Source organism: Erythrolamprus reginae, chromosome 1, assembly GCF_031021105.1.
Source record: "Erythrolamprus reginae isolate rEryReg1 chromosome 1, rEryReg1.hap1, whole genome shotgun sequence".
In the NCBI taxonomy this organism is placed as follows: domain Eukaryota; kingdom Metazoa; phylum Chordata; class Lepidosauria; order Squamata; family Dipsadidae; genus Erythrolamprus; species Erythrolamprus reginae.
The window spans coordinates 285,287,983-285,312,573 of NC_091950.1; the positions used below are offsets into that span (position 1 = coordinate 285,287,983).

The window sequence follows — 24,591 nt, forward strand, 5'->3', positions numbered from 1 at the left end:
AGTGCTAGCGCCCTTTTATGGCTAGCCAGCCCAAGTCCTTAAAGAGATATTACAACTGTAAAAAGTACAAACTACAATTGGTAGTTTAACATACATGGCAACCCCAAATATCAGTATGTACCATGTACTAACAGATAATAAGGATAGGAAGAAAATTAAAGTTAATAACATAATAGATTACGAAAGCAATACGTAATGCTGTAATACACATATATAAACTTTTTTTTCCTTTTTAAAAATATGTTGGTCTTGTATGTGTCTTCTCTGTGGGGCCCCCGGCCGTCTGGGATCAGCTCCCCATGGAGATTCGCACTGCCCCCACCCTCCTTGCCTTCCGTAAGAGTCTTAATACTTGCCTATGTCACCAGGCTTGGGGCAATTAGGTCTCAGCCCCCAGTCAATGAAATGAGATATATGTTGTATGATTGAACTGATATGATTGTTTTTAAATATTGGATTTTTAGATTGTAATTTTCAATTTAATTAGATTTGCTGTTGTACTGTATTGTTATAATATATACTGTGAGCTGCCCCAAGTCCTCGGAGAGGGGCAGCATACAAATATAATAATAATAATAATAATAATAATAATAATAATAATAATAATAATAATAATAAAAAATTATTTATTATTATTATTATTATTATTATTATTATTATTATTATTATATTTGTATACCGCCCCTCTCTGAGGACTTGGGGTGGTATAAAATAATAATAATAATAATAATAATAATAATAATAATAATAATAATAATAATAATAATATGATAATAACATTATTATTGTTGCTGTTATTGTTATTGTTATTATGTCAATAAACACACACACACACACGAATATATTTGGATTTTGTATTTGTATGTTGTATGTTGATTCGTTTTAAATTCAATAAAAATTATATTTAAAAAAATAAAAACTAGGCCGTTTGCCCGGAATGTAAAGGCTCGATCCCTCAAATTATAGGGAGCGTGGAGGTCTAGCTGAGATCCCGATTTAGGACACCGTGGAGAAAGAAAAGAGAACGGGGAACATCAACTCCGAGAAAGGACCAAAGTCACGGAGGGAGGCTCGTTAGTAGTTCCCGTCCTTCATTCGGTGCGCGGCTCTCTGTTGGGCTAGAGACGCCCGCGGTCTCCATGGTAACGAAGGACTGGCGCAGGGATCAACACGCTCCTTGGGAAAAACTCGATTGTGGGAGAAGGCGATCGTGGGAAAGTGTTCCCAGACGACTTCCCTTTTGGTTTGAGTGGTGCGAAAGGTAAAGACCAACGCTCGCAACAACCGCAGACCAGTCGTTAGCGGGCTTTCTTAGCGCCTCTTGAACACCTTTTATAAAGAGACCCGAGTAGTTTCCCTGTACAACCTGGGTATTGGGAAAGCATCGGTTTCCTGACGTTACCTGCTCCGCCCCCCCGCGCTCATCCGATCCTGTGTATTCCGGACGCAACAACTGTGGAAAGGAAAAAAAGTGTCATGACCCGAAGCTAGAAAGGGAGTAGGAAGGCCTTTTGGAGGTGGTGTGCTTCCTCTGCTCTTCAAGAACTTCAATAAGTGAATACATGGTCCTCAGTTTTCTACCTGTAGATCCACCTTGGAGTAAGTCTTTCCCACCTGTAGATCCACCTTGAACGCTCCATCTTTTGATTTTGTTAGGTATCTCTGGGAAGTTAGCAAAGCTGCTTGCATAGCAATATGTCATGGATTTGGGAGGTGGGCAGTGAGAAGAACTAGGGAACAAAAAATGTAATTTAATTTAATAATTTAATTTAATTTAATTTAGGGGGGATGTATAATTTTTTTTATTGTTTTTCCACACCTTACAGAGATTCAAATTCACATACCTCAAACTAAAATACAATACAATATAATATCAATAGCCAAATTCTCAATCAAAATGTTCTAATTATTTATCCATTTTATTCTGGTACACATCACTCATCTTGTGCTACCTCCTTTTCAGATTTTATCATCCGGATTTCAGACATTATTTTTCGCTTTCATTTGAATTCAAAATGCTATTAGCTATCTAAATTTCTCTTCGCTTTTTGCTTTTATCTCTAATTTGAGAACTAGGGAGCAGAAAATTTAATTTAATTTTAATTTAATTGATTTATAAGCCACTTAATAAAATGGTCTTAACCATCATGATATGAAGTTTTTTGATGACCAAAATCAGAAAATTTGGTATTTTACTAGTGGCATTGTAGGCCTTATAAACGTCCTACATTCATACTATGATTGGATAAGAATTCATTTGGTCAAATGTGTTAGATAGAATCAGTTCAACCAAATAACTGGTTGAATTAGTATTAAAAGCTAGTTAAATGGAGAAAAGGGCACTGGAAGATATGAAGTAGGAGTTAATCCAAGGGCAGCACTGATGAAAATCCTTCACTTGTGAGGTTTTTGGCCTTCTGCTGATGTTGGCAGCAACACTACTATTGTACACTGCTCAAAAAAATAAAAGGAACATTCAAATAACACATCTTAGATCTGAATGAATGAAATATTCTCATTGAATACTTTGTTCTGCACAAAGTTGAATGTGCTGACAACAAAATGAAATTGATTATCAATCGGTGTTGCTTCCTAAGTGGACAGTTTGATTCACAGAACTTTGATTTACTTGGAGTTATATTATGTTGTTTAAGTGTTCCCTTTATTTTTTTCAGCAGTATATATGATGCCAGAAGAGTTGAAATTACAATATATTGATGCAGACTGTTGATCCATGTTTCTAGAACTTTGGACAGGTAAACTCCTTCTACAGTTGGAGTTTTAAAAGATTGAACTGGAAACAGGGCTTCTCCCATAGTGCTACATTTCTTAAATTGTCAGAGCATCAAACCATTGTCTGCTTGGTATGATAAGCTTTATATAACAAACAAGAACTATTAGAGTACATTTTTTAAACCACTTTTCTTGGTAGACATTAATAATGCCAGTCTTTTGGCTAAGATATTTCTTGAAAGTTTGATAGGTTGGGAGAGTTTAAATACACACTGTTATCAATAAGGGCAAGCTTGAAAATAATAATAGGACAAATGCCCATCTTCCTTTTTTATTGCTGCAGAATGGCTCACTCTCAAGCTGAAAATGTCATCAAGAACATCATCCGTGAAATAGGGCAAGAATGTGCAATGAACGGACAAAATGTATCAGAAACTCTGGTAGCATTCTTGGTAACAGCATACATAATCAATCTTCTCTATTTAAATTTGGAATGCTTAGCTATTTTTAACTGGAGGTGCCTAGGTGGTTTTTGAGTGGTGTGCTGGGAACATATGAAAGACATTAAATGACATAAATGTTTAAATATATTGGTTTTAAAAAGTTAATATTAGCAGCCTGAATTAGTTCACTACAACATAAAATTCTCTTCATTGAAGAGTATAAACCAGTATTTCCCAACCTTGGCAACTTGAAGATATTTGGACTTCAACTCCCAGAATTCCCCAGCCAACGAAAGCTGGGGAATTCTGGGAGTTAAAGTCCATATATCTTCAAGTTGCCAAGGTTGGGAAACACTGGTATAAACAACTTTATATTTGATCCAGTGGGAGTTGGTAGATGTTTTTCAAGTTCCCATTTATATATTTTATTTTTAATTATTTGTTTATTTTATTTTGTCAAGTGTATATATGATTACAGACAAAGTATAAACATGATTGTGAATACATAAGCTGTATAAGCATAGTTATGAGTACATGAGATGGTTTCAAATACATGGGGACATTAGGACAGGAATAGTATGTATGTATGTATGTATGTATGTATGTATGTATGTATGTATGTATGTATGTATTTATGTATGTATTAGATTTGTATGGCGCCCTTCTCCAAAGACTCGGGGCGGCTTACAAATCTTGCTTGTGGCATGCTTGTGTGCTTATCACTTAGGGAAGAGAAAATTACATCTTTTTTTTCCTGATGATTCTGTGTCTATCTAGTGATGAAACTGGTATTTACTCATCTTTAACCAGATTGTGGTTCAAACACAACACTAATTCACTGGTGTTGAATTTTCTTAATTTAAATATAAGGTTTAAGTATAAGATTTAAATCAGGCATTGCTAAGTACTCTTTAATCCTAAATAAGTGTAAAAGAAACAAATTAATCAGGAAACTTCTTTATTGTTTTATAGGTGAAATCTGTTGTACTGGATCCAAGGAATGGATTTAATGTGGATAAGACTCTAACAAAGGTTGATGTACAGAAACTTATTCAGGCAAGTACCTGCTTTGCAACTTACACAGAAGGATTCTGTTCAGTTTTATATATGTCTAACAAAAACATAACCATTTTTTATTCTTGGGAGTGGTACACCAGTATAAAATTATTGAAGATTGGATTTATTTATTTATTGGATTTGTATGCCGCCCCTATCCGTAGACTCGGGGTGGCTAACAACAATGATAAAAACAGCATGTAACAATCCAATTAATAAAACAACTAAAAACCCTTATTATAAAACCAAACATACACACAAACATACCATGCATAACTTGTAATGTGAGATTTCAGACAGTCATCATCCTATGATTTTATTTATTTATTTATTTATTTATTTATTTGTTTGTTTGTTTGTTTGTTTGTTTGTTTATTAGATTTCTAAATTACCCAAATTACCCAGACTCTAGGTGTCATACAACAATTTAAAAACAGTCAAAAACATTAAAACCCCTAAATATAAAACTGTTCATTCTTGGCCAAAGGTGGATGGTGCTACTCAACGGCCCCAGGCCTGTTGGCAAAGCCAGATCTTCGCAGCTTTCCTGAAGGCTAGGAGGGTGGGGGCAGTACGGACCTCCAGGGGCAGTTGGTTTCAAAGAGCTGAAGCCATCACAGAGAAGGCACTCCCTTGTGGCCCTACCAACCAACATTGTCTAGTCGATGGGACTGGGAGTAGGCCGACCTTGTGGGCCCTAATCGCCCACTGTGAGGTATACTGCAGAAGATGGTCCTGTAAATAGTCAGGCCCTAAGCCAGTGGTCCCCAAACTTTTTACACAGGGGGCCAGTTCACTGTCCCTCGGACTCTTGGAGGGCCGGACTATAAAAAAAACCTATGAACAAATCCCTATGCACACTACACATACCTTATTTTAAAGTAAAAAACAAAATGGGAACGTACTATTTAGAGGGGGGGAAGAAGTCTGAAATTCATATATGTTTATGTTTTGTTTTTAATTTTCTTTTGTTAACACCTGATTGGCTATACAAGGTTTTCTTGGCTTATAAAAAAATGTATAAAGAAAGAAGGAAGCACTTTGGCATAATGGTTAATAAGTTAATAATATAATTGGTGTTGTACTTTTTTGAGGAGGGAATTTAATTAAAAGAAAATAAATGTAACAGGATGACAAAATTAGAAAAAAAACCTTTTGCAACTTTTTTGACGATTGATATTAGTTACTAACAAAATACCGCATTTTATTCATGGAAAATTAGATGTGCTCCTGTCACTCACCCGCGGGCTGGATAAATGGCCTCAGTGGGCCACATTCGGCCAGCGGGCCGTAGTTTGGGGACCGCTGCCCTAAGCCATGAAGGGCTTTATAGGTGATAACCAACACCTTATTGCTCTCTTCCCTTCACAACCCATAGAGATTACTGCCTTCTCGCTTGCAGGAGTAGTATCTGCTGGGATTGCCTAAGTTGTAGTCAGAAGCTTAAGAAGAAAGAGAGCAGTCCCAAACAGAAGCCCCATATAGTTATTGCAGTGGTAAGCTGTGAGTGGTCTGCAGACATCACTAACATACAGAGGAGGAAAATCAAGAGAATCCTTGACTGTATGAATTACAGACAGGTCATGGCAGGGTGTGAAGGTGTCTCCCTGCCTTTGCTGTGTCTATTGCTTTTATACCGTTTTCCAAGCAAACAAAAGTAGAAGCAAGCAACAGCATTTTCATTGGTGAATTCCCCCTTCCCCATTCTATCTCCCCCCACCAACCTTCCTGTTGTTCAACCTAGATGAAATCATGTACCATCCAGAGAAGGTGTCTTAGATCATTCTGGGCATGTGAACTAAGTGATCTCATGTAGGCATGAGGGGCCCACTTAGGGCAGAGAGTTTGAGCTACATGGACAAATGGCCAACTCCTTTCATTACCAACCAAGCAAGTGGCTCTGAAGAAAAAGAAGATTATAAATAAGACATATGTTGCCTCCTGATTGAACAGGGCCAGCAACATCTGTCACAACTAAGCTAAGAGAAGAGCAAATATTTGCAGAAGAAAGAGGAAATGCACAATTGCAGTATCATTTAAATATCTTCTTAAAATAATTTGATATCAATTATTCGATTACAGTATTTCCTAACTATACAGTGGAACTATATACCGTAAGATCAAGTCTGTGTGTAAAAATATAATGAAAATGTGATTAACATGTTACATTGAATGTTTTCCGCCACAATTTACATACAAACTGATTCTAAAAAATAACTACACAAATCCAACTTGCAACCTTTTGGGATGTGTAGGATGTTCAAAGAATGAAGACATAAATTTCCAAATGAAGTAGAATATTTTAAGGCAGATGGAAGTTGTCTTGCTAGAGATTTGAGTGTGTCGAAGAACTTAAAAATTACATGTGATTTTCCTTCCAGTTCTAATCTGCTTTGGTAAAAATAGGAGGAGCTGATACTTAATAGTAACAGTACTACTAATAAAATACAATAATACGTTTTTACTGTGTTGATTTTATGAGATTTTACAACATTGTCAGAGATGTCCCATACCGTTGTATTCATGAACTAGATTTTAACCAGAATGTTACATGAGCAACAGCAGATATATATGCGATTTGCCTTATATTTTATTTATTTGTTTGTTTGTTTGTTTGTTTGTCCAATACACAATACATATTGAAGAGAATAGACATGTAGTAATATATATAAAGAAAAGGATAGAAGAAGAGATATAAAAATAGAGGAGAAGATATATGAAAGGAAGAAAAGATATATGAGATAAAGGAGAGACAATTGGACAGGGGACGAAAGGCTTATGTACGCCCCCATTGGAATGATAATACAGTATTTGATTCCAGTATATTAACTTTGAGCCCGGAGATTAATAAATTGTTAGAAATACTGTACTGTTTTCATCATTTGCAAGATAGCATATTTCAACAGTATTTCTTTTCAGCTTTGCGTTGACAGAATTCTTGATGTTAAAAATCCATCCTTGAACACAATTAAGATGCAAGTTTATTTTGATATGAACTATACAAATCGAGGTAAGCAATATGTAGAAAAGTTATATGTTGTGAATGTATTATTCTTGTAATGTCATTCATGCAAGTTAGATTTTAATGGGGCTTCTTGCCTAGTAAAACATTCATTTTTGTTTATCCATGTATTTATAATATTAATAGTGAGGTTTAATGTAAGTAATGTAATCCTGAAAACATTATAAAGGTAACAGTATCTTTGTGGATTTTACTCCACTAGTCATAGTCAATTTTATAGGGTGGCATTCATCTCCGTTTCTTTAAGCCACAGAGCCAGGGCTGTTTGAAGACATTTGTGGCTGAATGGCATCATGTTGCAGCACAAAACAATTGGGGAAACACTATTACCTTCGTATAGAAGTGGTACTTTACCTACTTCATTGCTAGATTGGCAGAAGCTGAGACAAGTGAAGGTTGCTTACTCTGTCACATGGTGGAAAGATTTGAACGCTGGAGTATAGACCTTCCCTGATTTTTAAAAAAATCATTGAGGTACCTTGTCTGAAAACATATCCTTAACAATAAATAAAATAGATATATTGTATTCCAACGATCCAATAAATCGGTTATGTGCAATTAGCAATTGTAAAATATTATTCCATCTCTTTTAACTCAGTGAGGAACTCTATTGTGCAATAAGGATAATTTGATATAATTATAGTAGTATTGTAGCAAAATGAATATGTGGGAAAAGTTGGTATGGGTACGTTTACTTAGCTATACCCTGCAGAAAATCTGTTTTTGTCTCTATTTAGCCTTTTGCTTTCTCTGTGATTTGAATTGAAAATCTGACAGATGTTACGGCCAGTGAGAGAAAGTCTCTCTCTGTTAAAATACAGTGTTCCCTCGTTTTTCGCAGGGGATGCGTTCCGAGACCGCCCGCGAAAGTTGAATTTCCGCGAAGTAGAGATGCGGAAGTAAATACACTACTTTTGGCTATGAACAGTATCACAAGCCTTCCCTTAACACTTTAAACCCCTGAATTGCAATTTCCCATCCCCTTAGCAACCATTTAGATTATTACTCACCATGTTTATTTATTAAAGTTTATTTAAAAAAATATTGATTAAAGGCAGATGAAAGTTTGGCGATGACATATGACATCATTGGGCAGGAAAAACTGTGGTATAGGGGAGGGAAACCGCAAAGTATTTTTTAATTAATATTTTTGAAAAACCGTGGTATAGACTTTCCGCGAAGTTCGAACCCGCGAAAATCGAGGGAACACTGTACAGTATATTGTGACACATTAATCTACAGTTTAATAGTAGAGAAAGGAAGAGCTTTCATGCAATGTTTTTTGTGCTTTCTCTTAGTTGAGTTAATTAAAGAACAGCATCATATTCTAGACTCCAGGCTTGCTCCTATATCTAGAGAAATTACCGATAATAGAGCTCGTACCCGCGAAGAATTAGAAAGTGTTTATCGAAAGATTGTCAGCTATGTGCTGCTACGCTCTGGCATTGGATCTCCTACAGACATCAAAGTCATTAGAGAGGGAACTGGTTAGTAAAATGTCCAAATACAACATTGTAGCTTTTTAGTAATATTGCATATAATAATTTTATTATAGTAGTTAATGGAAGTGAAGGGTCTGGATGGGTGTCAAGAGACTCAAACTCAACCCTGATAAGACGGAGTGGCTGGTGGGTCTTGCCTCCCAAGAACAATTCCATCTGTCCGTCCATCACCCTGGGGGGGAATTACTGACCCCTCAGAGAGGTCCCCAACTTGGGCATCCTCCTCGATCCATAGCTTACATTAGAGAACCATCTTTCAGCTGTTGCAAGGGGGGCATTTGCCCAGGTTCGCCTGGTGCACCAGTTGCAGCCCTACCTGGACCTGGAGTCACTGCTCATAGTCACTCATGCCCTCATCACCTCGAGATTCGACTAATGCAGTGTTTCCCAACCTTTTTGGAGCCGCGGCACATTTTTCATATTTTCAAAATCCTGGGGAACATTGGGGGGGGGGGGCGCTAAAAAAAGTTTGGACAAAAAAAATCTCTCTTCCTCCCTTTCGCTCTATTTCTCTCTCCCTCCCTCCCTCTTTCTCTCTCTTCCTTCCTTTCTCTCTCCATCCCTCTTTCTTTCTCTCTTCCTTCCTCTCTTTCTGTCTCCTCCTTCCTCTCTCATCTCTCTTTCCTTCCTCTCCCTCCCTTTCTCTCTTTCCTTTCTCTCCCTTTCTGTCTATCCTTTCTATCTCTCACCCCTTCTCCCTCTTTCATTCCCTTTCTCTCCCTCCCTTTCTCTCTCATTCCTTTCTCTCCCTCTTTCCTTTCTATCTCTCTTTCTTTTTCTCCCTCCTTCATATCTTCTTTCTTTCCCCCCTTCCTCCCTCTTTCCTTTCTCCCCCTCCCTTTCTCTCTATCCTTTCTACTTCTTACTCTTTCTTTCTCTCCCTCCTTCATTCAATTTTCCCTCCCTCCCTCCCTTTCTCTCTCTTTCCTTTATCTCCCTCCCTTGTTCTCCCATGGGGCTGCCTGTGCCTGCCCTGCACCACCCAACACGGACGGACAGCCCCCGGTCGTCGGTTCGTCGCCCCCCCCCCACACGGAGGGAGATCAGCCACTGGAGGGAAATCGGGCTGGCGGGGGCGGCAAATCCACCTCCCCACCCGGGTGGAGGGAGATCGGGCTGGCGAGGGCGGTGGATGCGCGTCCCCAGCCGCGCGGAGGGAAATCGGGCAGGCGGGCGGGTGGCCGCGGCTCCCTGCGCGCCCCTGGAAAAGGGTGCGTGGGGGGGCATTTTTGGGTGCGTTGGCGTGCACAGCCTACAGGGAACAGTGCCCGGGGCCGCTGCAGCCGGCAGCCTGTTTCCGCTGCCAGTGCCCTCCCGCCGGGCCCCAAAGGACACTTGCCGCCGACGCCAGGGAAGGCGGGAAAAAGGCGCGAAGAATGAAGCTCTCCTTCTTCCTGCCTTCCTTCTTTGGGGCGCAGCAGGAGAGTGCCAGAAACTGCGGCATCGGGCCGGAGCCGGGAGGTCGGAGGCACCGGCAGCGCCCCGCCCAGTTGGAGCTGTCGTGGCACACCTGGCCGTGTCTCGCGGCACACTAGTGTGCCGCGGCACACCGGTTGGGAAACGCTGGACTAATGTAACACTCTCTACATAGGGCTACCTTTGAAGAGTGTTCGGAAACTTCAGATCGTGCAAAATACAGCTGCGAGAGCAATCATGAGCTTCCCTAGGTATGCCCATGTTACACCAACACTCCGCAATTTCCGGTCACAATTCAAAGTGTTGGTTATGACCTATAAAGCCCTTCATGGCATCAGACCAGAATATCTCTGAGACCGCCTTCTGCCGCACGAATCCCAGGGACCTGTTAGGTCCCACAGAGTTGGCCTTCTCCAGGTCCCATCGACGAAACAATGTCGTCTGGCAGGCCCCAGGGGAAGAGCCTTCTCTGTGGTGGCCCCGACCCTCTGGAACCAACTCCCCCCGGAGATTAGGACTGCCCCCACCCTCCTTGCCTTTCGCAAACTTCTTAAAATCCACCTCTGTTGTCAGGCATGGGGAAACTGATTCCCCTGGGCCCTCCCCGCTTCATGTATGGTTTGTATGAGATGTATGATTGTTTTTTATATTAAGGGTTTTTAAATTGTCTTTTTTAACTATTGGATTTGTATTGTTTTGTTGTTGTAAGCCGCTCTGAGTCTCCAGAGAGGGGCGGCATACAAATCTAATAAATAATAATAATAATAATAATAATAATAATAATAATAATATTATTATTAGGGGAAAAATTCTTCAATGTACCATATTTTTCGGAGTATAAGACGCACTGGAGTATATGATCCACCTTACTTTTGGGGGAGGAAAACGGGGGGGGGGAATCTACCAACCAGGTTTTCATCTGGCTAGTATCCTGAGTCTGTTCAGCTTCAGCACATTATTTTGTCCAAGCTGGTAGCGATCCACTGGGGATGACACAATGACATCACTGAACCAGATTGGTTGGTGCCGGTCTGTGGGTGCCACCATCTTTTTTTAAAAAAATATATTATTATTTTCTTCTGGGCATGTGCAGAAGCCATGTTTCCAGCACTGCACATGCGTTGCCATTTTGTTTTTGGCTTTAAGAAAAGATTTCGGGATACTTTGCACTGCACATGTGTAGCCGCCCGTAAGGCGCAGCCACGTGATGCGGGTGGAAGTGAACCAGCAGTGAGCTAAGTTGGAACTCACCCCTGTGTTGAACCTATGACTATTTCAAACAAGTCTATGACTTCCATAAAGAACATGAATTTCTGGACATAGCTGGAAGTGACCTTCAGATCAGGGTGATTAAAGTCACCCAGCACTTTATAATTTTATAAGTTGTCCACTGTTCTGTCTGGGTTCCCCCAGACCTCAACACCAACTGGAAAAAACAGCCAGACACTCTGGTAAAAGCCAAAAGTATTTTATAGCTGGAAAAAATAAACACAGAGGAAAACCTGTTCTTCCCAACAGACAGGCTATAATACGTTACAGCAGAGTCCTGATGTCCAGACAATACAGCAAGCTTCTTGCTGGCACCCCCCCACCCCAAGGTTTCAATAGTCAAAGGCACAAACCAGGATTCCAAGACGCCAAAGTTCACAGCCAGGTCCCAAGACTCTCAAAGATAAAACTCCACAAGCCAGGAAGGGTGGGTCTGCCTTTTAGCCTTTCCAAAGAGCACCACACCCAAACCCAGCTGTTGCCTCTTTAATGCTGAAAGTACTTAGCCAATTGATTCCTTCTCTGAGTAGCTCTTCTCTGTCGCAGATCAATTATGGCTTGTGCATTTTCCTCTAAGGAATCCAGGCTGCTTGCTGGGGAGAGCTCCCTCTGGTGGAACTCTGGCTGTCCTCCCTCTTCTTCAGCCTGGGATTCCTCCTCCTCGTCTGCCTGCACCTCCTGTTCCTCAGCCTCTCCCTCTGAGCTGGAAACTGACAGAAGATCAGCCGTTCCCTGAGGGGCCTCAGACGGAACCACAACATCCACCAGTAAGCCAGAACTCGTTTTCAGGAGCCCCGGAAAGGATTTTTCTGGACTGCCGGACAATTGATATACCAACAAGCAGTGAAGGGCTACCAAAACTTTTACTACCACACTGTAGGCGTGGCTTATGCAGGACGCCCTGCATTTTATTTCAACATCTTTCAGTGCAAATTGGGTGCTCTGGGCTGGAGCTCCATTTTCACTACCCCACTGCGTTCTCCCCCGTTCGGGCAGCAGCCCACCCCTGCCAACAAGTCTCCAAGCTTGTCTCTACATTTGTGCACGGAAATAATGGCTACTTAACTGATTATTTTTCTGAAGCTCTACACTATAAAAAATGTTAAAATCCAAACAGAAGTTTGCCATATTTCAATAGCAGAAACTCAACAATGAACAAGAATTATATTGTGCTAGGCGTAGGGTAGAGATTAGAGATGGTCTGTTTCCAAACAGGTATTACTGTTCTCCCTTGGAGGTCTGTGTTTTTTTGTGATCTGACTCTTTGCATATTTCATATTTTACCAGCTGCCCTGCAGAGTGTATTTCCTCAAACAGAGCTTGCGGCTTTCCTCTCTCTAACTAAAAAAGAGAAAGAACAGCAATTGAAAGAACTCACCATGATTGTCACAGGAATTCGATTGTTCAACAAGGACAGTGGGAAAGGCGGCGAAGGCATTGATAACTGTAAGTGAATACCAATTTACTAATGCAACATACATACTTAACCTACTTTACAACATGCCAAAAATGCTTGGGACTGTTTAAGAGCTTCAGGAGAATTGTTTGAGATGATGGTTACCTTTAATCCCCACCTCTACTCCAAATGTTATGCTATTTTTCTCTGAAGATCCTCCAGAACAATCTAATCATACATTTTTCTTTCAAAGAGAAAATTTGGTAGAATATTCCTTATCTGTGTGTAATGCTAGTGATGTTCCACTTGAAAACCATCACGGATCCACTGTTAGAACCGCTGCAATTTGCATACCGATAGATGATGCTGTTAACAGGGCTGTACACTACATCCTTCAACATCTTGAATCTCCAATGACCTACGCTAGGGTCCTCTTTGTAGACTTCAGTTCAGCATTCAATACCATCATACCGGACATTCTCTTAACCAAACTAAATCAACGCCTACCCTCAAAATGTCGCTACTGAGCATTGCACACCAAGACAGCTAGACACAAGAACATTTTTTCCCCGAACGCCATCACTCTACTAAACAAATAATTCCCTCAACACTGTCAGACTTTTTTTTACTAAATCTGCACTTCTATTTCTACTAGTTTTTCTCATCATTCCTACCATTCTTTTCCTCCCACTTAGGACTGTATGAGTGTAACTTGTTGCTTGTATCCTAAGATTTTTTTATTAATATTAATTGTTTCTTCATTGCTTATTTGACCCCTATGACAATCATTAAGTGTTGTACCACATGATTCTTGACAAATGTATCTTTTTCTTCTATGTACACTGAGAGCATCTGCACCAAAGACAAATTCCTTGTGTGTCCAATCACACTTGGCCAATAAAAATTCTATTCTATTCTATTCTATTATTTCTTATTCTATTCTATTCTATTCTATTCTATTCTATTCATTTAAAGCATGGTCCAAGGAGGTCTCTGCATGTACCTGAAGTCCTTCTGTACATTCACCAATGGGTGACTTTCCCTTTTACATTTAACCTTTTGTGTTTGTTGTAGACATTATTGGAGAATCTCCTCCGCTTCTGGTGACACCTTTTGAAGCATGTAGGAGGCAATAGGGCCATGATGGCAAACCTATGGCACGCGTGCCATATTTTCTGGCACCCAAACCATTGCCCTAGCTCAGCTTCAGCACTCATTATGGATGCCAGCTGATTTTTTGCTTGCATAGAGAATCTGGGAGGGCATTTTCAGCCTCTGGAAGGCCTCCAGGGGGGAAGGGGAGTGCGTTTTTGCTCTTCCCAAGCTCTAAGAAAGCCTCTGGAGCCTGGGGAGGGCACAAAATGGGCTTACCGGGCCCACTGGAAGTCAGAAAATGGGGGAATGGGGGCACTTGGGGGGCATTGAATACAGATATGGGTACAAGCAAGCGTACAATAGTGTACATGTGCACTATTTTGGCACCCGAGGAAAAAAAGGGGAAAGGACTTCTCAAAAGCACAAGTATTATTATTATTATTATTATTATTATTATTATTATTATTATTATTATTATTATTATTATTATGTCAGTACAACACAGCAAACGAGATCACTATGCTGGATTTCGTATTTCATCACCAGTCGGGCGCTTCCCAAGCTCCTAGGACTGGGTGATATAGTGGCGAATTATGTTTGCCGATCCCAGTAAAGCGGCCTTTTGCAATGGACAGATGGAGATTTTGTCAATTCCGATGGTTTTCAAATGTCCGCTGAGATCCTTTGGTACTGCGCCCAGTGTGCCAAGTACCACTGGAACCACTTTCACTGGCTTATGCCAGAGTCATTGCAGAGTTATTTATTTATTATTATTATTATTATTATTATTATTATTATTATTATTATTATTATTATTATTATTATTTAGATTTGTATGCCGCCCCTCTCCGGAGACTCGGTATACACCAAGTGCTGTTTGAATAATAATTTAGATATGGGCATGAGAGGAAAATGTATATTTCTAGTTAAAGAAATGGAATTTAGAGATAAACTATGTCTCAACAGTGTCAGAGATTCTGAATGAAGCTATCCCAGCAGCCAGCCATCATGTAGACATTGACCTACACGCTTCCCAACAGCTAGCTTACCGATACACGGCCTTGATTGAAATGATGCACCAGAGTAAAAATGGTGACGTAGAACTTGGGCAAACAGTGTTGAAAGAAGCCCTCTACAACGTTAGACAACACGAAGCTTTCCTCTGCATTATTCTGGTAAGATTCCATTACGTGTTGCAAATGGTTAATGTGGCTAAGACTGTCTTAGTGAAAGGCAAAATGTGAGTGATGGCAAATCACTTTTAGCTGAAATAAGAATATACGACATTCTCCAGTTCTCGTTTTTTTAAATTTAAATGAAGTGGTCCAATCTACAAAGCATGTTTTTATTTATTAAGCAACTCAATGTGACTTTTATAATTTCCTACAAATGTTATATCTGCCGCCTCTAACATACATTTTCAGACGGATGTGATCACGTGTGCACAAGAAGTTGAAATGATGCAAAAGGAATTTGCAGCTGAGATGGAACAGATCAACAACATTGTTAAGTCAAAAACAGCGGTGCCCACATCTCTTGTTTACGTGAGTTTCTGAATTTCAGGAATTTTCTGAAATTATAAGCAGTTGATAGATTCACCCAATCTGTGTAGCAGGCTTTTTGAGTGATACACAACTTTACTTTGATAATAGCCTATATTTAAAAGTTAATTAAAATCAGAATACTGATATTTATTTATTGGATTTGTATGCCGCCCCTCTCCGCAGACTCGGGGCGGCTAACAACAATGATAAAAAACAACATGTAACAATCCAATTTAATAAAACAACTAAAAACCCTTATTATAAAAACCAAACATACCATACATAACTTGTAATGGCCTAGGGGAAGGAATATCCTAACTCCCCCATGCCTGGTGACAAAGGTGGGTCTTGAGTAATTTGCGAAAGACAAGAAGGATGGGGGCCATTCTAATCTCTGGGGGGAGTTGATTCCAGAGGGCCGGGGCCACCACAGAGAAGGCTCTTCCCCTGGGGCCCGCCAAACGACATTTTTTGGTTGATGGGACCCGGAGAAGGCCAACTCTGTGGGACCTTATCGGCCGCTGGGATTCGTGCGGTAGAAGGCGGTTCCGGATGTATTCTGGCCCAATGCCATGTAGGGCTTTAAAGGTCATTACCAACACTTTGAATTGTGACCGGAAACTGATCGGCAGTCAGTGCAGATATCTAAAAGAAGCAGCGTTTTATTTTTCTGCTGAATTCTTTTAGGATTTTTTTTTATTTTTTCTCCACACCAATCATATATGCAATTTAATATACCATCAATCTTAAAATACAATACGATAATAAAATTTTTGAATTGGTATTCATAATCCGTCCAGTGCTATCTCTTGTACTTTTATTGATTTTTCTGCTGAATTTGACTTCAGGAATATCTCTTTCAAAGATCTAGCAGTAGTCAGCCAGCATATCAAGTCTCCGCTTGCCTTTGTGATGCTTTGTCATGTTTGAAAAGTCCTGATAAAAATCATTCACTGTGCTTGTCCCTGGCTGCACTAAGGTTGCCAGGGAAAAGGTCCAAGTGAGAGTCTGAGAAATGAACTTTCAATGACATGCTACATTGCATAACTTGGCACGACATCCAAAAATCACTATTTCGCAATAGATTTCTGCTTTAGAATTTTCCTGAAAGGTTTTGCAGCTGCTTTTGAATAATTGCCAGGAAGCATTTCCAATCTCACTTAGCGCTTTATCCAGTGTGTCCAATTTGTCATGTTTTATCTTTTCCTTTTTTTTAATCGAAGGAGCTACAGAAATATCTTCCTTAAATTTAGAATCACTAAACCTGGGAAATGGATTCCTCCAGTAATTGAATCCAATTGCAATTTTATTCATTGTTTTTACTGAGTTTTCATAAGCCCAAGTTTAATGCGGGAAAGAGAAAGGAAAGTTAAATGTCACATTTTCTGGAGGCCTTGGTACAGGCAACTCCTCATTATGTACGACAGAACCTCATTCCAGATGGTAAACTAGTATTTCACAGCATTCTTTCTGTTAGAAGTGATTCCTATTGTGCGTTTTAGGCAAAGATATAATTTTTGGAGGGCTTCTTCCATTCATAGAAAAGAGAACTGCATATGGTGTGAATCCTCTAACAGTCGTGTTAAAAGTCTAACACATATTATACAGTAAGTGTGAGGGGTCCAATTCCCCAGTTCTTACGTTGGTCATTCACTTTACAACCAAAATAATGTTCATTGCATTTTTTTGACAAGTTTTGTTTCAGAAATTTAAATGTTAATTCATCACATATACAACAGGATGAATTACACCGTTTTGTGGCATTGTAAATAAGAACAACAGTATTGAAAATCAAATATTTAACTTGAATAAAGAGAATGTACACTGTATGCTTACATTGTGAGCTCTGCACCAGACTGATAAGGAAGTTAAATATGAACTGGGTTCATATTTAAACATGTCTAAATACAACTCAACCTGCACAGTATTATTATAAATTGTTATTAATATGCTAAGATAGCTAAAATATAGTACTATAATAATACTAACTAAACTTACTGGTCTCTGCATCCCTTTTTATTCAAGTTTTTGAGTCAATTGTCTTATCTCAATTGTTCCTTTGTCTTCCAGTGGCCTTGTTTTTCCAATTAATCAGGATTTGGGGCAGGTCATTTAACTCAGTGCTGTACAGACCACTAAATGATACTCTTTGGGTCAAGTCCCAACATCTTACATTGATATTGTTCTTTTTGGACCTACCATATTTTTTGTACCTACATTTTTGGGGGAGGAAAACAAAAAAATAATCTGTCTCTTCCTCTGCCTCCCAACAATTTGTCTCCTTGCAGCAAACAGCCTGTTTCTGTTTCGATTTCAGTTTCATTGCAGCCTGTTTAGCACAAGGGAAAAAATATCTGCCTCCCTGCAGCCTGAAACAGCTGATGGTCGGGAGGCCAATCCAAATGACAATCACCTGCTTGTGTTAATCAGGCTGTGCTGAAGCTGAAACAGGCTGTTTGCTGCAAGGAGGTAAATTGCTGGGAGTCAGAGTCCAAATCGGCAGGCTGTAGGCATGGCTACATTTGGTACTCAAATTTTCAGCTCCTTTTAGGGGGGGCAGTGGGCCTTCTACTCTGAAAAATATTGTAATGACAATGTTTAATACTTTAAATTAACAGATATTGCTGTCTAGGTTATAGGCCCTGAACATCATTGGCTAAACATTGCATTATTTCAAGTCTTCTTTGTCTTCCAGGGTTTTTTTTGCAATTGAGATATCCATTGGAGTTTAGTTCTAGCTCCTACTCTGTCATCTTTATGCACTTATTTATTTAATTTCAGTTTCTATAATCATCAACCCCTGTATAGTTGGTTGGATAACTGAAGTTAAAAACAATACAAGTAGTCCTTGATTTATGATGGCAATTGGAACTGAATCTCACGGTTATTAGGCAAGGCCATCGTCACATCCAAGCCCAAAGACAGCACAGAGAAATCCAGTCAAGTCCTATCATTTATTTGCTTGCACCTAATGGACAGAATCGTGCCAGACTAAAGCTTTAACATTCTAACATACTATATATATCTTTTCTGCAGTTTCAATATCTTGCCTTATGGTAAGCTCACATTGAACCCTTTTAAAATGCTTATTGCAATGGAACAGATATTAACTTCTCTTTCTGCTCAAGGTCCCCATGTACAATTGGTGGGCCACTGTGTGACACAGAATGCTGGACTCGGTGGGCTTTGGCCTGATTCAGCATGGCTCTTCTTATTTTCTTATGTTTTTAGGTAGAAGAGGTATTAATGCAATCTATTTCTGAGTCGGAGGAGGGAGATCTTATGGAAAATGAACCTCTGTTAGATCCTAGATTTAGACGATTTTATAGCAGACAGCAGAAATGAGTCTGTACTAGGTGTAGTTTAGAGCAGAGGTCCCCAACCGCTGGTCCGCGGACCAGGACCGGGCCATTGGGGTTTTTCAGCCGGTCCGCGCTGCCGCTGACTGGCGCTGGAATTTGAAATGAGAAGTGTTGCTGCTCTACAAACATAGGGCAGCAACAGTTCCTTAAGGAAAGGCAGGAAACAAAGGGGCCAATTGCAGGCCCACTTTCTTCCCTGCCCCTTAAATCCCAGATTTTCTCCTCCCCGCCCCCCGGCAGCCAAACGTTGTTTAGCAGCCGGCGAGTAAGGTAAGAAAATTGTCCGGGAGGGGGGGGCTGGGCCTGTCAGTGCAGCTCGCTGCCGGGCCTCTCCTCTAACCGTCCGTGGGGTGGGGCACTGGGGTTGGGGGCCACGACCGGTGGCCGTGGAAAGTTAACAGGCCTAGTCGCGCAGCCGGCGCTAGGCCTCTAAGTGTCTGTGGGGGGGGGCCACCACGAGCTTCCAAAAGGCAAGCGGCCTAGCCTCTTGCTGCCCGTGGAGGGGGGGCGCCGATGCCAAAAGGCAAACGGCTGCCCCGCCGCTTAGGCTTTTGTTGCTTCTGGTGGGGTGGGCGCCGATGCCGAAAGCCTCAGCGAGGTTTGGCTGCCGGGGGGGGCGGGGAGGATTAAATCCTCCCCCCCTCCAGGAGCAGCAAAAGCCTAAGCTGCGGGGTGCGCCCTTTGCATTTCGGCATTGGCGCTCTCCCCTCCAGGAGCAGCAAAAGCCTCAGCGACGGATCGCGTCGTTTGCCTTTCGGCTCCATCGCTGAGGCTTTTGCTGCTCGTGGAGGGGAGGTTGGCGGTGCCGATACCAAATGCTTTCCCTCCGCGGTGGGGGGCACAGGGCAGGAAAGCCCCAGGAGACAAAGAGTGAATGAGAGAAAGGAAAGAGAGAGAAAGGGAGGGAGAGAAAGAAGGAGTGAGAGATAGAAAGGATAGAGAGAAAGAGGGAATGAGAGAAAGGAAAGAGAGAGAAAGGGAGGGAGAGAAGGAAAGAGTGAGAGATAGAAAGGATAGAAAGAGGGAATGAGAGAAAGAGGAAATGAAGGAAATGAACCCCACCCCCATATGACCAAAGGCCCCCCCCCCCCCACCGGGCCATGGAAAACTGGTCTAGCTTAAAGCCGGTCCCTGGTGCAAAAAAGGTTGGGGACCTCTGGTTTAGAGTGCCTTTCGTCATTAGAGCTATAAAAAGAATGGGAGTCTGGGTAAACTATTGTGGAACGCAACTATTCTTGTAAAGCTGCTTATTCCAGAGTGCTTTGATGGAGTTTCTCAGAAAACACTGTTCCCAGCTAAAAAGAACTGCAAACCGGAGAAGGAGATGCAAGTTACATGAATGTTTTGAATGTCAGAGTTCGTGATAGAGGGGAAATGTTATCTATTTGGGACAGTAATGAATTAGCCTTTGGCATGGCCATTCCAGTAGAAGTGAGATTTGGAAGGCAGAATTTGCTGAGAACAAATTAACGCAACTGGAAATGAGATGATATTTTGATACTTTGAATGAAATGGGTTATGAATAAAAGTTGTTAGAGAGACCTTGATTGAGCTTTGCAATCTGTGTAATTAAGGGACAGAACACCTTGTAGGATTCTTCACCAGCACCCTGTTCAAACCAGTTGAAATGTTTAGAGCCCACTGGCACAAACTCCCAGTATCTCTCCATTCCTAATTCTTTTCTTATATTATGTCCCCTGGCCAGAGTTTTCTTATTGTTCCACATTCCAGGATCATAATGTTGAAGCTTTCAAGGACTTGTTTTCTCAACTTGAATTTTTCCCAGAACTGTCATTTGCTGCATACCTGCCCTATGTGTAATTTGCTTTTTCCAGTTGGTGTTGAAGTCTGGGGGCACCCAGACAGAACACCAACTAAGGAATAAGTTACTCAACTGTATGTGGCAAAAAATAAAAATAAAATATGCATCAACCACTTAACTTTTAAAGCACCTGCAAGAGATCTGAACAGAGCACTTCTGAAAGTATTTAAAGGTACCTTCCCCAATCGATACACAGGTAGGCCTCGATTTACAACTGTTCATTTAGTGACCACTCAAAGTTACAGCAGTGCTGTAAGAGATTATTTATGACCATTTTCCACTTATGACTATTGAAGAAAAGCTGTGGTCACATGATCAAAATTCAGATGCTTGGTGCCTGGCATATATTTGCAGTGTCCTGGGATCATCTTTTGTGACTTTCTGACAAGCAAAGTCAATGAGGAAGCCAGATTCACTTAAACAACCATGCTACTGACTTAACAACCCTGGCAAGAAAAATCGTAAAATACAACATAAATCACATAATAACTGTCTTGCTTAGCAATCAAAAAATTGGGTTCAATTGCGGTTGTAAGTCCAAGACTACCTATACCAGTGATGGCGAACCTATGGCACGGGTGCCACAGGTGGCACGAGGGGCCACATCTGCTGGCACATGAGACATTGCCCTAGCTCAGCTCCGATGTGCATGTGTGTGCCAGCCAGCTGATTTTTGGCTCACACAGAGGCTCTGGGAGGGCATTTTTGGCTTTCAGGGAGCCTCGGGGGGGGATGGGGGAGGGCATTTTTGCCCTCCCCTGGCTCCAGAGAAGTCTTTGGAGCCTGGGGAGGGCGAAACACAAGTCTACTGGGCCTACCAGAAATTGGGAAACCGGCCCAGAGGGTGGGGGGAGATGTTTTCGCCTCCCCACGCATTGAATTACGGGTATGGGAACTCGCGCATGTGCGATAGTACATGCCCACACTCTTTCGACACTTGAGCAAAAAAAGTTCACCATCATTGACTTATACTGACTTTGACATGATCGAAACATTTAAATATGTTAAAGGGTTAAATAAGGTTCAGGAGGGAAGTGTTTTTAATAGGAAAGTGAACAGAAGAACAAGGGGACACAATCTGAAGTTAGTTGGGGGAAAGATCAAAAGCAACATGAGAAAATATTATTTTACTGAAAGAGTAGTAGGTCCTTGGAACAAACTTCCAGCAGACGTGGTAGGTAAATCCACAGCAACTGAATTTAAACATGCCTGGGATAAACATATATCCATTGTAAGATAAAATACAGGAAATAGTATAAGGGCAGACTAGATGGACCATGAGGTCTTTTTTCTGCCGTCAGTCTTCTATGTTTCTATACAATCCACAAACACACCATTTACATACATTTTTGCTTGACATATCTTGTAATATACAATGTGCGTACAAAATATGCTCTGCATACTTTTGATAAATGGACAATACAGTTTTGCAGCCATAATAGAAACATGTTTTCATATGTATCTTTTTGCTTCTAGCCTGCATTTATTGCACTTTCTAACCTTTGGACCAGTTTTCAAGATGAAATATTGGTGCTCAGTTTCCTCAATAATTTGACCATCTGTCTCCAGCAGTTCTTAGAAACACACTCATTAATCTATCCTGAAGAGTTAATAGCGCCTCTACTTGAAGGCCTTGTTATCAAAACTGATGAAGAAAGGCTACTTAAAAATGCTGGTAAGTAGAAGGAGTAAATATATAATGATTGAGAAAATGTCCTTTTAAATGTATTTATTTATTTATTTATTTATTTATTTATTTATTTATTTATTTATTTATTTTATTTTATTTTATTTTATTTTATTTTATTTATTCGATTTTTATGCCGCCCTTCTTCTTAGACTCAGGGCGGCTTACAACATGTTAGCAATAGCACTTTTTTAACAGAGCAAGGCTATTGCCCCCACAATCCGGGTCCTCATTTTACCGACCTCGGAAGGATGGAAGGCTGAGTCAACCTTGAGCCGGTGATGAGATTTGAACCGCTGACCTTCAGATCTACAGTCAGCTTCAGTGGCCTGCAGTACAGCACTCTACCTGCTGCACCACCCCGGCTCATATTTATTTATTATTTATTTATTATTTGGATTTGTATGCCGCCCCTCTCCGAAAACTCGGGGCGGCTCACAACAAGTGAAAAGACAATCCAATACATTAATCCAATTAATTAAAATATTATAAATTTAAGAAAAACCCCTATACTAACATACACACACACACAAGCATACCATATATAAATTCAACGTGCCCAGGGGAAGATGTTTAGTTTCCCCATGCCTGACGACAAAGGTGGGTTTTGAGGAGTTTACGGAAGGCAGGAAGAGTAGGGGCAGTCCTGATCTCCGGGGGGAGTTGGTTCCAGAGAGCCGGTGCCGCCACAGAGAAGGCTCTCCCCCTGGGGCCCGCCAACCGGCATTGTTTAGTTGACGGGACCCGGAGGAGGCCCACTCTGTGGGACCTAATCGGTCGCTGGGATTCGTGCGGCAGAAGGCGGTCTCGGAAATATATATATATATTTTTAAAGTAGAAGGACGGAGTAAATAAAAACTTAAGCTGCTACATACTCTTTGAATTGTGAAGTCTGGGGAAAAAATAAAAGTAGCAGGCTTCATGTCCGTAGCCATATAATATCAATAATCTCTTGTTTTATCTTTAATTTTTGTAGTTTTTTTTTTTGCAATCATACTTTTTTTTAACTATATTGATGTTTTAAGGAAATGTTGACAGCATGGCTCTATGGCTTAAGTTGGAATTGATTCAGGATAGAAAACAATTATTGTGAACGTTTTGTCCTTCAGGGAGAAGGCAGTGCAACGTTAAATATGAAAAACGAGCACATAATAGGAAAATGTATTTAGCTTCCAACCTGAAACAAACGCTATGTTCAGGAACTTCTGGAACAAACACAAACGATGCAGGATCCAATCTGCAACATTATCCTGGGACACATATATTCCCCTTCATTCGTGTTCTAGATCAGGGGTCTCCAACCTTGGCAACCTTGGCAAAGCTGGCTGAGGAATTCTGGGAGTTTGAAGTCCAAATATCTTCAAGTTGCCAAGGTTGGGAAACACTGGTCTGGACGAGTCGTGGTTCTGCCAAAACAAAATCTGAAGGTCTTAATGCTCTTGAGTTTGGGCAAAAACAAAAGCTGCAGCGATCCCATAGTGATTTTACATGTTTCTCCATCTGTCCGCCACACCCTTCAACAACTCCTTGTACAGCATAATATACAGATTTCATCTTCCTAGCATCGTGATGGCGAATCTATGGCACGCATGCCACAAATGGCACATGGAGCGATATCTGAGGACACGAGGCATTGCCCTATGTCAGCTCCAGCACATATGTATGTGCTGGCCAGCTGATTTTTGGCCTTCCAGAGGGCGGGGGAGGCCGTTTTCGCCCTCCCCAGGCTTCAGGAAAGCCTCCGGAATATGTGGATGGCGAAAAACAAACTCAACGGGCCTACTGGAAGTTCAGAAACAAACTTCCGGTAGGTCTGTCAGGCCGTTTTTCACCCATCAGGAAATGGCCCAACAGGCCTACTGGAAGTTCAGAGGTGCATGTGTGGTTTTGGGCCATCACTGTCCTAGCACTTTCCTGTCTTCTTCCAATCAGTTTCTGCTGCCAGTAGCTCTATCCAATTTTCTCTCTATTCCTCTCAATTTTCATTGCTGCAGCTGCCTGTTTCTCAGTTCAGTATATCCCACCAAGCTTCCTGCTACTTGATTTTCCCTTCGTCCATCACCTTAAGTGCTACCCCTCAGCTGCCCTGATCCACATTTGCAAAAGAGCCTTCTCCCCCCCCCCATATCCAGACTAAATACAGTACTTAACATTTCAGACTGGGCCCAAACCAGAGGTGGTATTTAGCCAGTTTGGACCGGTTCGCCCGAACTGGTAGCGAAAATTGCAGTTGTGCCTGGCTCT

General features: G+C 41.0%; 1 protein-coding gene across 7 annotated transcripts in view; it reads left to right on the forward strand.

Annotated features, from left to right (window-relative positions):
• Nucleotides 1–1,110: 1,110 nt before the first annotated feature.
• The window catches only part of CFAP206 (cilia and flagella associated protein 206), a 33,203-nt gene continuing 9,722 nt past the window's right edge, over nucleotides 1,111–24,591 (forward strand). For 2 of the 7 annotated variants that reach the window (XM_070733174.1, XM_070733177.1), the window contains exons 1-9: nucleotides 1,140–1,599; nucleotides 3,077–3,185; nucleotides 4,149–4,232; nucleotides 7,152–7,242; nucleotides 8,553–8,741; nucleotides 12,729–12,887; nucleotides 14,899–15,107; nucleotides 15,357–15,476; nucleotides 22,137–22,335. In XM_070733174.1, coding sequence (XP_070589275.1) covers nucleotides 3,078–3,185; nucleotides 4,149–4,232; nucleotides 7,152–7,242; nucleotides 8,553–8,741; nucleotides 12,729–12,887; nucleotides 14,899–15,107; nucleotides 15,357–15,476; nucleotides 22,137–22,335 — 1,159 coding nt within the window. In that variant the 5' untranslated portion in view covers nucleotides 1,140–1,599; nucleotide 3,077. Of the gene's footprint in view, nucleotides 1,600–2,675; nucleotides 2,757–3,076; nucleotides 3,186–4,148; nucleotides 4,233–7,151; nucleotides 7,243–8,552; nucleotides 8,742–12,728; nucleotides 12,888–14,898; nucleotides 15,108–15,356; nucleotides 15,477–22,136; nucleotides 22,336–24,591 lie in introns of those variants that run through there. The other 5 variants (XM_070733173.1, XM_070733178.1, XM_070733176.1 and 2 more) reach the window with 5 other exon arrangements.